Consider the following 11,234-nt stretch of genomic DNA (forward strand, 5'->3'; position numbering starts at 1 on the left):
CTGCTCGTGCAGCCCATCACCAACCCCCTGCTCTACGGCCTCAACTTCCTGCTCTCGCCCCGTCCCCAGATCCAGCAAGTCCCCTGCCCAGGCAAGTGTTGGGTGCCGGTGGCTGCGCTGTGTGTGTGTAGCGCCGCCATGCAGCTGCTGCAATCTGTGTGGTGCACCTGTCATATGTTCACAGGAATGCGGTTGCGGTGGTGTGGATCCCACGCTCTTTTTGCTGGGGTGCAGGTTCCTATTTCGTGGACGGCGAGGAGGATGTGCTGCCCGACATACTGCTCACTGCTCCCGTCCTGCTGACGGGCAGCAGTCAAGATTGAAGCGGCTGTGCCGGCAAAGCCATCTGCTCGAGTGTATGATAGCCTGTAACAATTCATTCCTCCTCCTTTGCCAACATTTCAGCTTTCCTCAGAGACCTGCCCATGCATGCTGGCGCACCCTTGTCCCTGCGCCTCCGTAGTTGATCGCTGTTGTGTTGTCACTTTGTTGCATGAATGGTGGCAAACAACACTTGCTACTGATGAGAAGGATGAACACGCACACAAACTCTAAATGTGATCGATCGGATGCAAATGTCAACAAAGCAATTGTTGAAGAGGGGGGGTTCATTGCGTGGGGTGATGTAGTACAGCAGAGGGAGGAGGAAGCGGCGCAAGGGAGCGGAGCAGAGAGTGGAGCGGACTCAAAAACGTGGTGGCATGGGGAGCCTACAACAGGTAGTATACAGGCATGGGTGGCGCGGGCGGGCCTGGGGGTCTGAGAAGGCTGCCAGCACGCCGCAGCGCGCAGATCGCTGGATTTTACTTGTACCGCCGAAAGTTGCTGATGTGCTCGTCGGGGCTTATTGTGATGCGGGCCTCGATCGGCACGGCTGTGCCACCACCCGAGCAGCTGCTGCACATCATGCGGCGGCTGCCGCGGCACGTGCCGCAGCCGCGTGCGTCGCCGTCGCTCCAGCGCTTGCACCAGCACTCAACATAGCCCGTCCCGCCGCACGTCTCGCACTCCTTGCGTGCGCCGTCATCGGCCTGGCTCTGCAGCAAAGGCAGGGGAGGGAGACTCAGTGTGCGGCACACTGCACAAGCCCTTGTCATCCTGCTTCCCGCCCATCCTGCCGCCATCCGCCAGAAAGCCCAACCCCGGGCCCAATGCGTGCCCGGCAGGTCGCAGAGGAGTGCTGGTGGCGGAGCGGGGCGCACCTGCTGCTGAAGGAAGAGCTTGCCGGCGAAGAAGGCCACGCTCGACCAGGCGACAGCGGACGCCGCGTTGACCACAAAGCCAGCCGCTGAGGGTGCAGAGGCCGCCAGCAGGGCCCCGCCCAACGCGCTGACCCGCTGGGTTCTCCGGGCGGAGGGGGCTGCTGCAGGCCGCACCACGGGACCGCTCCTGCGGCCCGCCAGGCGCCCTCCTGGCACCGCCTGTCGACTGCCTAAGCTGCACTGGGCCGCGCTGGTCATACTGGAGGCTACTGGAGGCTTGGACCTTGAGGTGCCGTGTGGGTGCGTGCACTTCTACAACTGACAAGAGATGGGCTGTGCGGCGTGTGTGAAGCGAAAGAGGTGAATGGCTGCGTAGGAGGAAGCTGAGGGAGTAAGACCGCTCGGCTGTGCTGCGCATGCGAGACAGACGCATGTGCCTCCTGTGTTTTCCCTCTTCAGTCGAAAGATTGGCCCAGCGTGCGCGGTGATTGGACAGCTGATCGCAGAGGCCAAGCCGACAGGGTAACTTGTTGGCCTCTGGGCGGCAGAAGGCGCACGCCCGGCGGCAGCGGGCACACGCCAGTGGAGCCCCAACATGGGGCTTTCAAGGTGTAGGAATGTTGCGATGCACAGGGTACAGAAAATAAATTAAAGGCAGGAGACAGCCTTCCGCTGCGCTCAATCGCACCGCGGCCACGCCGCCCGCCCCTCGGCAATCTGCCGCACCAGGCCCGGCACCGCCACCTCGGGCGGCTCCTTGCCCGCAAACACGGTGGTGCCCGCCACCAGCGCGTTGGCCCCTGCCCGCGCCACCGAGCCGGCATTGTCCAGCGTGATGCCGCCGTCCACGATGATGTTGATGACGGGGAAGGCGCGGCGCAGTGCCGCCACCTTGGGAAGCACGCCCGGCTGGAACTTCTGGCCCCCAAACCCGGCGCGCACGCTGAGCAGCAGCACCGTGTCCACCTCCCCGGCAGCACACAGCGGGAACACGGCGTCGGGCGCGGTCTCGGGCGTCAGCGCGATGCCCGCCAGCATGCCCAGGCCGCGGGCGCGCCGGCACAGCGCGGCGGCTGTGTGGCAGCAGAAGTCGATGCCCGGGGCCTCGATGTGGAAGGTGAACTGGGCGCAGCCTGCACGCACGCATCGGGCGGCAAGGGAGGGGCGGCAGGGTGGTGAGGCGGGCGCGCGCTTGGGCCGAGGCGGGGTGCGGCCAGCGAGCGGGTGGTAACAGAGAGGAGGCCAGCCTCTGCATTTCAATGTGGCTGGCTGGCACTGGCCCCGCCCCGCCACACCACCCACCCGCCGCCGCCAGGTCCTCCACATAGTTCTCGGGGTGCACCACGCACAGGTGGCAGTCCAGGAAGGCCTGGGGCACGCTCTTGTGCAGGGACTTGACCTGCAGGCGGTGTGGCCAGCACATGCACGCAGGCATCAGCAAGTCTGCTGCAGGGGAGCACCGGGTGTGGCCGGGATAACATGACACACACACTGCACACGCACACCAGGCACCCAATCTGTGTTCTACCCCCGCCCTGCCCCTGCGCGCACCACGGGCGGGCCGATGGTCAGGTTGGGCACAAACACGCCGTCAAAGATGTCCACGTGCACCCACTCCGCCCCCGCCGCCACCACGCGCGCCACGTCACGCGCCAGGCTGGAGAAGTCTGCCGACAGGATGGAGGGCGACACAATGGAGTGCAGGTCTGCCCCATCCTGCTGACGCCCCTGCTGCTGCCCCTGCTCCTGTCCCTGCTGCCCCTGCTTCTGCGCCACATCCGGGGCGTCGGCTGCCGTGGGCGCCTGGGAGGCTGCCGCCGCCGCGGCGTGGAAGCCGGGCTTGAGCGCCGGGTACAGCGCCTTGTAGGCGCGGTAGTGGCGGCGGTACTCGGCATGGCGCTGCGGGTCCGGCTGTACCACGCGGTCCTGCAGGCGGGAGGGGGCGGTGCCGCACGGAGGACAAGAGGGTGTGAGCAGCAGGCGCTGTCGCTGGGTGTGCCTGCGGGCTGGCGTGTGCAGCTGGAGGCACAGATGCGGGCCCCAGGCCCCAGGCCAGAGAGGCAGGCATGATGCGGTGGCCGCCAGCTTGCCTGGTGCACCATGTGGGAGCAGGCGGTGGGCACATCCGGGTACAGCCCCGCAGCCACAGCCGCCAGGATGGCGGCGCCCAGCGCGGGCGCATCCGACACCTGCAGGCCCGGCAGCACCCCAGGGCCGCCACCTTCAGCCGCAGTCCAGAGCGAGGCGTGGCAGGCGCCGGCAGCTGCGGCTGTCGCTCAGTGCTCAGTGCTGCAGCAGCACACATCCTTAGCCGCCCAGCTGCCCCCTCCCCTCCTGCAGAGGCAGCGCCGCCCTCCGCAGGCGGCCAGCAGCAGCGCCCTACCTTTGTGAGGATGAAGGGCACATTGGATACGTCTGCGTGGATCTGCATCCACAGCGGCGAGCGCGTGGCGCCCCCCGCCACCGTCACCGAGGCGGGCGCGTATCCGTTGGCGCGCATCGTCTCAAAGATGTGCTCCGTGCCAAAGCAGATGCTCTCCAGCAGCGCGCGGAAGACGTGGCCGCGGCCATGGGCCAGTGTGAGGCCCGTGATGGCGCCGCGGCTCACAGCGTCGGTGTGCGGCGTGCGGTTGCCCTGCTGGTGTGCATGGGCGCGGGTGGGCGCGGGAGCCGGGGCCAGGCTTCCCGCGCACGAGCGCCTGGCATGCAGGCTGCCAGGCTATCAACCCACCCTGCTCTGCACGCAGCAGCCGCCGGCTGCCAAACAGCAGCCGTGCAGCTGGCAGCTGGAGGGATGGGCAAGGCCACCCCATCACACACACACACACACACACCTGGAAGTGGTCCAGGCACACCACCCCCTCGCAGCCAGGCGCCACCGCCTCCGCCTCGCGGTTCAGCGCCTCGTAGCCCTCCTCGCCCACCAGGCGCCGGTACCAGGCCACGGCGCTGCCGGTGCTGGTCTGGCCGCCCTCCACCTGCGCAGCGCCGCGGGCACGGTTGCAGACAGGTTGGCCGCCGGACAAGTGGGCAGGTCAGGGGAGGCTCGGCGACAGGTCGGCGCCGCCATGCGGGGCGGGAGGCAGCCAGGTGGTGCCAGCAGCGGCAGCGGCGGCGGCCAGCTGCGCACCACGTGCACGCCTGGCAGGAGCGCGTCTGGGTACACGCCCCACATGCCCTTGCCGTGGAACCTGCAGGCGGCAGCAGGCACGCAGCGGCACCTCAGTGCAACCAGCCCAGCCAGCATACATCCCAGCTGCCGTGCAAGTGCTGCAGGGCAGGCTGCTAACCAGCAGCCAGCCAGCCTGCCGCCTGCTTACACTTGGTCCGTCACTCCCAGGTGCAGGTGGCTGCTGCCTGTCAGCAGCGCCAGCTGGCCGGGCCGGATCACGCCCAGCCCGATCTGAAAATGGATGGAGGGAGCGCAGGGGTCTCAGACAAGCAGAAGACAGTTGTCAACCAATCAGAGCCACGAATGCAAACCCCCCACACACCACCTCCCCCACCGCTGCGTACCATGCCAATGTCGGCGTCTGCAGGCAGGGAGGCGGGCAGGCAGGGCGCATGCTGCTGAGCAGGAGGCCAACACGAGCGCTGCAGGCACCTGCGCACATATGCACACCCCCGGCACACCTCTGCATGCCCCCCTCCCCACCCCCCTGCCATCCAGCCCCTCACCCGCGCCTCCCTGTGCCACGACCACCCCCTGCGGCAGCCCCAGGTGCTCCGCCGCCGCCGCCGTCAGGCCGCCCACCACCGCCCCCAGCGGCAGCACCTCGGCGGGCCACTTGTGCAGCAGCGCCTCCAGGCCCAGCGTGCGCAGCATGCCCTCGGGCCAGCCCCCGGCGCGCCGCGTGCTGTAGTGCCAGCGTATGGATGCGTTGTTCAGGCTGGCCACCCACCGCCCGGTCAGGTGGAAGTTCACAAAGTCCTGCAGTGGGGGCAGCATCAGAGGTGGAGGCGAGGCAGGTGGGAGGGAGGGAGGCAGGCACCTGCACCATGCCGGGCGGCACTGCTGCAACGGCCCGCTGCGCGTCAGGCAGGGGCGGAGCCTGGGGAGGGATGGGTGCCTGCGCCAGGGCGCATGTGCCAGGCGTGCGGGCGGGGGTTCCACTTCCCACCTGATACTCACAGACCCCGGCCGCCGCCTCAAACACCTCGGGCTCGCTCTCCCGCAGCCACAGCACCTTTGGCACCATCCACTCCGCGCTGACGGGCCCCGCGCCGCCGCCGTTCACGCCCAGCGCCTCGTCGCCGCAGGCCGCCACCCTGGCCGCCTGCGCCGCGCTGCGCATGTCCATCCATAGCAGCGCTGGGCGCAGCGCCTGGCCGCGCGCATCCAGCGCCACCACGGTGCAGCAGGTGCTGTCCACGCTGAGGGCGGCCACCTGGCAGGGCTGGATGCTGGCTGACGCCACCGCCTGCCGCACCGCGGTGCCCAGCCCAGCCCACCAGTCTGCCGGGTCCTGCTCCGCCCACCCGGGCGCTGGGAAGGCGGTGGGGTAGGCGACGCTGGCAAAGGACAGCGGGGTGCCAGCCAGGTCAAACACGCCCGCCCTGATGGACTCGGTGCCGCCATCCACGCCTGCGGGCAAGGTGGGTGGGTGTGGACGCCAGCAATGGTGCTGGAAAGGAGCGAGGTGGGCGAGCAGCGAAAACTGGGCGGTGGGCGAGGGCGGCAGCGGCGGCGGCACGCTGCAGGGGCTGACCGCGCCACATCCGCAGATAACAAAGCGAGCGTGTTGAGTGTGCATACAATAGGAGCGTCGTAAATACACGGCCGAAGCACAATGAGGCGGGGAGTGACTTTGTGGCCGGGCAGTTCTCACCTATCACGTACTTCTTCTCCATCGAGGCCATGCTGAATGCGATCAGAAGAGGGAGAATCGAGTGCGGCCCAAGCACCATCCCCATCGTGCTGCGGTCGCCACAGCAGGTCATGTGTGCCAAATGCCCGATTGTGGCTGCCATCGGTCTATCCCGCTTGCCATCGGAACATCGGTACATCCGCCGACACCCCAGGACGACGTGGGAGAGCGACGAGAGATGCAGACCAGCGTGCACCACACCAGCCTTCGGGCTGCGCCTGCGACGCCCTTCAGGGCCTGCAAGACTCGTTTCAAGCCTGTCATGAAGGCCGCACCGCGCTGCGACAGCAGCAAATCACAGAACGGCGCCGCTGCCACCGCCGCCTCGCCCACCGCCGCTAGCAAGCGCCAGCTGCTGTCCCTGACAGCCGCGGGCGCCGCAGCCCTGGCTCTGGGCGTGGCGCCCAAGGCACTGGCCGAGGAGCCAGAGGTCGCTCTGCCCAGGGTGTTCTTCGACGTAAGCCTGCTTGAATGCGCGCATGCACTCTGCACTGGTGCCATGCGCTTCCATGCCAACCAATGATGCACGTTGCTTGGCTCTCTGGGTGCAGGTGAATGCAGGTAACAACCCCTGGCACTGCCAGTGACCAATTCTAGTTTGATGGCACTGTGCGCCACAACCAGGGGCTGGCAGAGGCGCGCTGGCGGTAGTAGGCGGCTCTCAGGGGTCGCACACGCATCCCAAATTCCCATTCCGGCTGCCTGCAGGCTCCACCCCGCTGGGCCGTGTCGTGATGGAGCTGCGGCCGGATGTGGTGCCCAGGACGGCGGAAAACTTCAGGTGGGGGGAAGGATGGGCGCCGTGGTGCTGGGAGCAGGGGACGCACGTGCTCCCCACCCGCCGTGGGTCCCGGTGCACATATGCTGGCTGGATGCCAATGCCGCACGCCCCGCCCTCTGCCGCCGCATGTGCCCCAGGGCGCTGTGCACCGGCGAGAAGGGCATCGGCCGCTCCGGCAAGCCGCTGCACTTCAAAGGCTCCTCCTTCCACCGCGTCATCCCGCAGTTTGTTTGCCAGGTAGGGCCCGGGCGGCTGCCTGGGCATGGCACAGAACCAGCCAGCAGCTGAGCAAGCGCCTAACGAAGACGCCCTGGTTGGTGGATGCTCTGCAGGGCGGGGACTTCACTCGCGGCAATGGCACGGGGGGCGAGTCCATCTACGGTAGGTGCCGGCACGTGTTGCTGCCCAAGACAGCCTGCTGCCAGTGCGGTGGTGGCCAGCAGTTGTGAACGCCAGGGGTGGGGTGCGCGTGCTTGTTGGCAGGCGGGCTGTGGGATGCATCCCTGTGCTCCAACCAACGGTCTGTGTCCGCCCTGAATGACCAATGGCGCAGGAAGCAAATTCAACGATGAGAACTTCCAGGCACGCACATGCCTGGGCGCAGCAGCATCATGTGCTCCTTGATGCCGGCATGCATGTGTCCCACGCTCTGGGTGCTGCCACCCGTGCAGTTGAAGCACACTGGCCCCGGGGTTCTGTCGATGGCCAACGCCGGCCCCAACACAAACGGCAGCCAGTTCTTCATCACCACGGTGGCCACCCCCTGGCTGTACGTGTGGCACCCAAGCCGTGCTGCGCTGCGCTGTGCCTGCCCTGCTTGCATGACATGTGCCGCCACCTTGCTGTGCCCCCCCGGCTCACAACTGCCTGCCTGCTCCGCCTCTGCAGGGACGGCAGGCATGTGGTGTTTGGCAGCGTGGTGGAGGGCATGGACGTGGTGAAGAAGATTGAGGGCTATGGTGGGGCCCTGCTTGACCCCCGCTTCCGCTTGTTTCTTGTTTGGCATGGGCAGATCCACACACATGCTGATGCCTCGCTGCTCCTCTGCTGCAGGCTCCCCCAACGGTCGCCCCGCCCAGCCCATCATCGTTGCCGACTGCGGCCAGCTCTAGTAGACAGCGAGGCGCCGTTGAGTTTAGTGTTTTGAGCGGCCAGACACGGGTGGCGTTGAGCACCTTGGATTCATCGGCGCCCTGGCACTGCACCTGTGACACCTTTGACTGTCAGCGAAGCGGCAAGTGAACATTCGGCGTGCGAGGGGCTGGCGCACAGAGTGATGGTGCCCGGCGGCGGAATGGAAGAGCGCAGACAGACAGTAAGAGCGAGCTGAAACAATGCTGACAAGGGGAGTACGTTGGGAGGCTGATGAGCGAGCTGGGTCACCCCGGCTTGTGCACCTTCACGGTCAGGACTAGCCGCACGCCGGTGCCCCACATCCGCCGCAGCTCCTTCTCTGCCGCCAGCATGACGCCGCCAATGGCCTCGCCGCTCCTGCCCACCACAATCACCTTCTGGCTGTCCTTGCGCACCACCACATCCATCTCGATGTGCACTGCATGGCGCAGGAGGGGGGCGCACGCGCACGCACGGCTGGTGGCTTGATGCGGCTCTCCTGTCACGCATGCATGTGGTTGGGCTGGTGCCGGCTGGGCATGTGGCACGGCCATGCAGGGCTACCCCTACAGGCACACGCGCGGCCACACCCGATCCGTCGGGCTGCGGCAGGCAGCTGGTCACGCGCAGGCTCGTCTCGTAGGGCACCTCCTTGTAGAGGCGCAGGAAGAGCTGCTCACGCACCACCTCCAGAGCCTGCAGGCACCAGCGGCAGCGCAGGGGTGGCGTGCAGTGCGGCAGCCTGCTGCCACGCCAGCTGTGGATGCTGCCGCGCCTGGCCGCACCGCTCGCGTCACTGCGCAGCGCGCCCCACCTGCTCCTCCTCGCCCCGGTCTGTGGCCATGCCCGCCCCCAGGGCCCACTCCCCAGGCGTGGCTCGGTCCAGCAGGAACTGGCGCAGCTCGGGCAGGCCCCGCCCTGCGGCCAGGCACGGAGCGGGATGCAGGGGGCGGCGCGTGGGTGGGCGGGTGGCTGGCTGGGTGGATGGGGGCAACGGCCTGCATGCATGCACTGCTTCTCCTGCGCCCAGCACTCTCTCAAGCGCGTCCAGCCCCAGCCCCGCCGCCCCCCCCCAGCGCGCCCACCATCCTTGGCGCTGACGAAGAACACATCCTCAAAGGGGCGCAGCGCCCGCAGCTTGTCGGCCAGCGGCAGCAGGCCGGCCCGCTGCGGCCGCGCGATCGCGTCGCACTTGTTCAGCACCAGCACGCCGGGCGGCGGGCGCCAGCCGGGCGGCATGCCGAGCCGGGCGCCGCTGGCGCTTTCCTCCACCAGGCGGTGCACGCGCGGGTCAGCCCGCTGCAGCTCCCGCGCCGCATCCACCAGCAGCAGCAGCAGGTCGCAGTCGGCGGCCACAGCCCAGGTGCCGCGCACGCGCTGCCGGTGCGCCGCATTCTTGTAGTGCCTGCCAGAGGGGGGAGAGGGGCGGAGGGGGCGGCTGGCAGTGGGCGGGTCCCCGCCACCTGGCGGCAGCTGGGCCATGCCGCGGCCGCATCCGCCGCGGCCACTCCACTCCAGCAAGCCGAGCTGCTGGGCTGCTGGCACTGCCCTCCCTGCGGCCCCACCCCCCAGCTCACAGCTTGTCCACCACGCCCGGCGTGTCGTACAGCACCACCTGGGAGGGCCCCTCGGTGAAGGCGCCCAGCCGTGGCCGCTCGGTGGTGTTGGTCTTGGGTGAGACGGCAGACACCTGGCGGGGAGGAGGGGGAAGCCAGGCTGGCGCCCCTTCAGCATCGGCGGCAGCAGCTGTGGGAAGCACGCCAGCCTGGCGCCTGCAGCTGGGCCGCCTGCTTGTGCGCGTGGTGTGAATGAAGCGGGCGCAGCTGTCCCCGCGGGGCGGCGGCCGCCGCTATACCTTGAAGCCGGCGAGAACGTTGACCAGCGTAGACTTGCCGGCGTTGGGCACGCCCATCACCCCCACCTGCAGCAGCCGCTGCTGCCCCACCGGGACGCCTTCGTCCGTGCCTTCCGCCGCTTCCAGCAGCTGCTCGTGCCTGTGCAGCTCAGCGCCTCCGCCCGCCGAGGCCAGCAGCGCCGAGTCGCGGCGGAGGTCGGCGAAGAACGCCGCCGCCGCCGGGTCCAGCTCACCATCGCTGTCGCTGTCGGACGCCGAGTGCAACCTGCACGCGCCCCAGGCGCTCAGCAGCGGCCGAAAGGCGCGCAGCTGCACCAGTTGCTCGGCGCAGCGGGCAGCATGTGCAAGCATGTCATATGGGCCTTGGGGCGGCGCAGATGGAATCGGCTGCTGATGCTGCAATCGGCACAGCCAGGGGGATGCAATGCCGAGCATTCATGCTCTGCCGTGCTCTGCTGCCACCTGGAGACTGGACACAAGGAGCTCCTCGCGCTCACAGTACGTCTTGGCAGGCATCCCACGTGCCTGAACACCGCTGTGCAGAGGCCTGAAGCGGCGCAGGGCGCATCACTCGGCATGGACCTGGTGCGGGGCTTGCTTGCCGTGCTGTGCTGGTGGAGCGCGGGCCGATCTACCGATCTTACAGCCAGATGTGCACCCGGCCCGCATCACCTCCCTCTGGCAAAGCATCAGGGCCGACCAGCCCCTCTTTGTTGCCTGCAGGACCGCCCCAGAGACCGCGACAGGGACAGGGACCGCAGCGAGCGGCGCAGGGACAAGGACGACGGCGACCGGAGGCGTGACGACCGCGACCGCGACCGCGACCGGCGGCGGCGGTCGCGCAGCCGCAGCCGCAGCCGCGACAGGCGCAGGCGCTCCAGGTGCGGGGGCTGGCTGCGGGCGGGCGGCCGGCGCACTGCGGCTGCTGCGCTGTGGCCCATGCAGCAGCCGCCAGCAAGGGGTGCATGCCCCGGCCGCCAGCGCCGACGTCCGCTCCCCCGCTGCCTGCTGCCGCCTGCTGCCTCGCACCCCCTGCCTCCCTCGCCCCTCCTCATCCCTGTCTCACACCCGCGCCCCGCATGCAGGTCTCGGTCGCGCGACCGCCGCCGCTCCCGCTCTCCCGACTACGACCCCGAGGGCCAGCGGCGGCGCCCCACCTGGTTTGACATCCCGCCCATCGGCGGCGCGCCGCCGCCCCTCACGCAGCTGCCCGGCGCGGTGCAGGTGTTCTCGGCGCCGGGCGGCGGCGGCGGCGGCGGCGGCGGCGGCGCCTTTGGCGGCGGCGGCGGCATGGCGGCCGCCAGCGCGGGCGCTGCCATGAGCCAGCAGGCCACCCGCCACGCGCGCCGCATCTACGTCGGCGGGCTGCCGCCCTCGGCCAACGAGCAGAACATCCAGACCTTCTTCTCAAAGCG

General features: G+C 68.7%; 6 protein-coding genes across 6 annotated transcripts in view; 3 read left to right on the forward strand and 3 right to left on the reverse strand.

The window, feature by feature from the left end:
• The window catches only part of CHLNCDRAFT_134709 (hypothetical protein), a gene marked incomplete at both ends in the record, with an annotated part of 981 nt that extends 658 nt beyond the window's left edge, over positions 1 to 323 (forward strand). The window contains 2 exons of the mRNA XM_005846814.1: positions 13 to 97; positions 235 to 323. Coding sequence (XP_005846876.1) covers positions 13 to 97; positions 235 to 323 — 174 coding nt within the window. The remainder of the gene's footprint in view (positions 1 to 12; positions 98 to 234) is intronic.
• A 480-nt stretch (positions 324 to 803) lies between these two features.
• CHLNCDRAFT_134710 (expressed protein) lies at positions 804 to 1,460 on the reverse strand (the record flags this gene model as incomplete). Its single annotated transcript, XM_005846991.1, has 2 exons — positions 804 to 1,037; positions 1,203 to 1,460. The coding sequence occupies 2 exons, from the start codon at positions 1,458 to 1,460 to the stop codon at positions 804 to 806; spliced, it is 492 nt and encodes a 163-aa protein (XP_005847053.1).
• A 420-nt stretch (positions 1,461 to 1,880) lies between these two features.
• CHLNCDRAFT_134711 (hypothetical protein) lies at positions 1,881 to 6,062 on the reverse strand (the record flags this gene model as incomplete). The annotated part of the gene is made up of 12 exons (XM_005846992.1): positions 1,881 to 2,335; positions 2,505 to 2,601; positions 2,754 to 3,128; positions 3,302 to 3,391; positions 3,586 to 3,837; positions 4,037 to 4,180; positions 4,333 to 4,393; positions 4,523 to 4,605; positions 4,695 to 4,735; positions 4,881 to 5,133; positions 5,324 to 5,787; positions 6,032 to 6,062. The coding sequence occupies 12 exons, from the start codon at positions 6,060 to 6,062 to the stop codon at positions 1,881 to 1,883; spliced, it is 2,346 nt and encodes a 781-aa protein (XP_005847054.1).
• Positions 6,063 to 6,190: 128 nt separating this feature from the next.
• Positions 6,191 to 8,180, forward strand: CHLNCDRAFT_35742 (hypothetical protein). The gene is made up of 8 exons (XM_005846815.1): positions 6,191 to 6,527; positions 6,769 to 6,851; positions 6,989 to 7,088; positions 7,184 to 7,232; positions 7,405 to 7,433; positions 7,523 to 7,620; positions 7,740 to 7,810; positions 7,905 to 8,180. The coding sequence occupies exons 1-8, from the start codon at positions 6,249 to 6,251 to the stop codon at positions 7,961 to 7,963; spliced, it is 768 nt and encodes a 255-aa protein (XP_005846877.1). The 5' UTR covers positions 6,191 to 6,248; the 3' UTR covers positions 7,964 to 8,180.
• Positions 8,181 to 8,230: 50 nt separating this feature from the next.
• Positions 8,231 to 10,335, reverse strand: CHLNCDRAFT_134713 (hypothetical protein; the record flags this gene model as incomplete). Its single annotated transcript, XM_005846993.1, has 7 exons — positions 8,231 to 8,403; positions 8,555 to 8,660; positions 8,779 to 8,882; positions 9,050 to 9,369; positions 9,542 to 9,654; positions 9,820 to 10,140; positions 10,282 to 10,335. 7 exons carry the CDS (start codon positions 10,333 to 10,335, stop codon positions 8,231 to 8,233), a joined length of 1,191 nt encoding a protein of 396 aa, XP_005847055.1.
• Positions 10,336 to 10,395: 60 nt separating this feature from the next.
• The window catches only part of CHLNCDRAFT_58050 (hypothetical protein), a gene marked incomplete at both ends in the record, with an annotated part of 2,858 nt that continues 2,019 nt past the window's right edge, over positions 10,396 to 11,234 (forward strand). Inside the window, 3 exons of the mRNA XM_005846816.1 lie at positions 10,396 to 10,404; positions 10,543 to 10,700; positions 10,905 to 11,175. Coding sequence (XP_005846878.1) covers positions 10,396 to 10,404; positions 10,543 to 10,700; positions 10,905 to 11,175 — 438 coding nt within the window. The remainder of the gene's footprint in view (positions 10,405 to 10,542; positions 10,701 to 10,904; positions 11,176 to 11,234) is intronic.

The sequence above is a fragment of the Chlorella variabilis genome (genome assembly GCF_000147415.1).
Source record: "Chlorella variabilis unplaced genomic scaffold CHLNCscaffold_12, whole genome shotgun sequence".
Taxonomy (NCBI): Eukaryota; Viridiplantae; Chlorophyta; class Trebouxiophyceae; order Chlorellales; family Chlorellaceae; genus Chlorella; species Chlorella variabilis.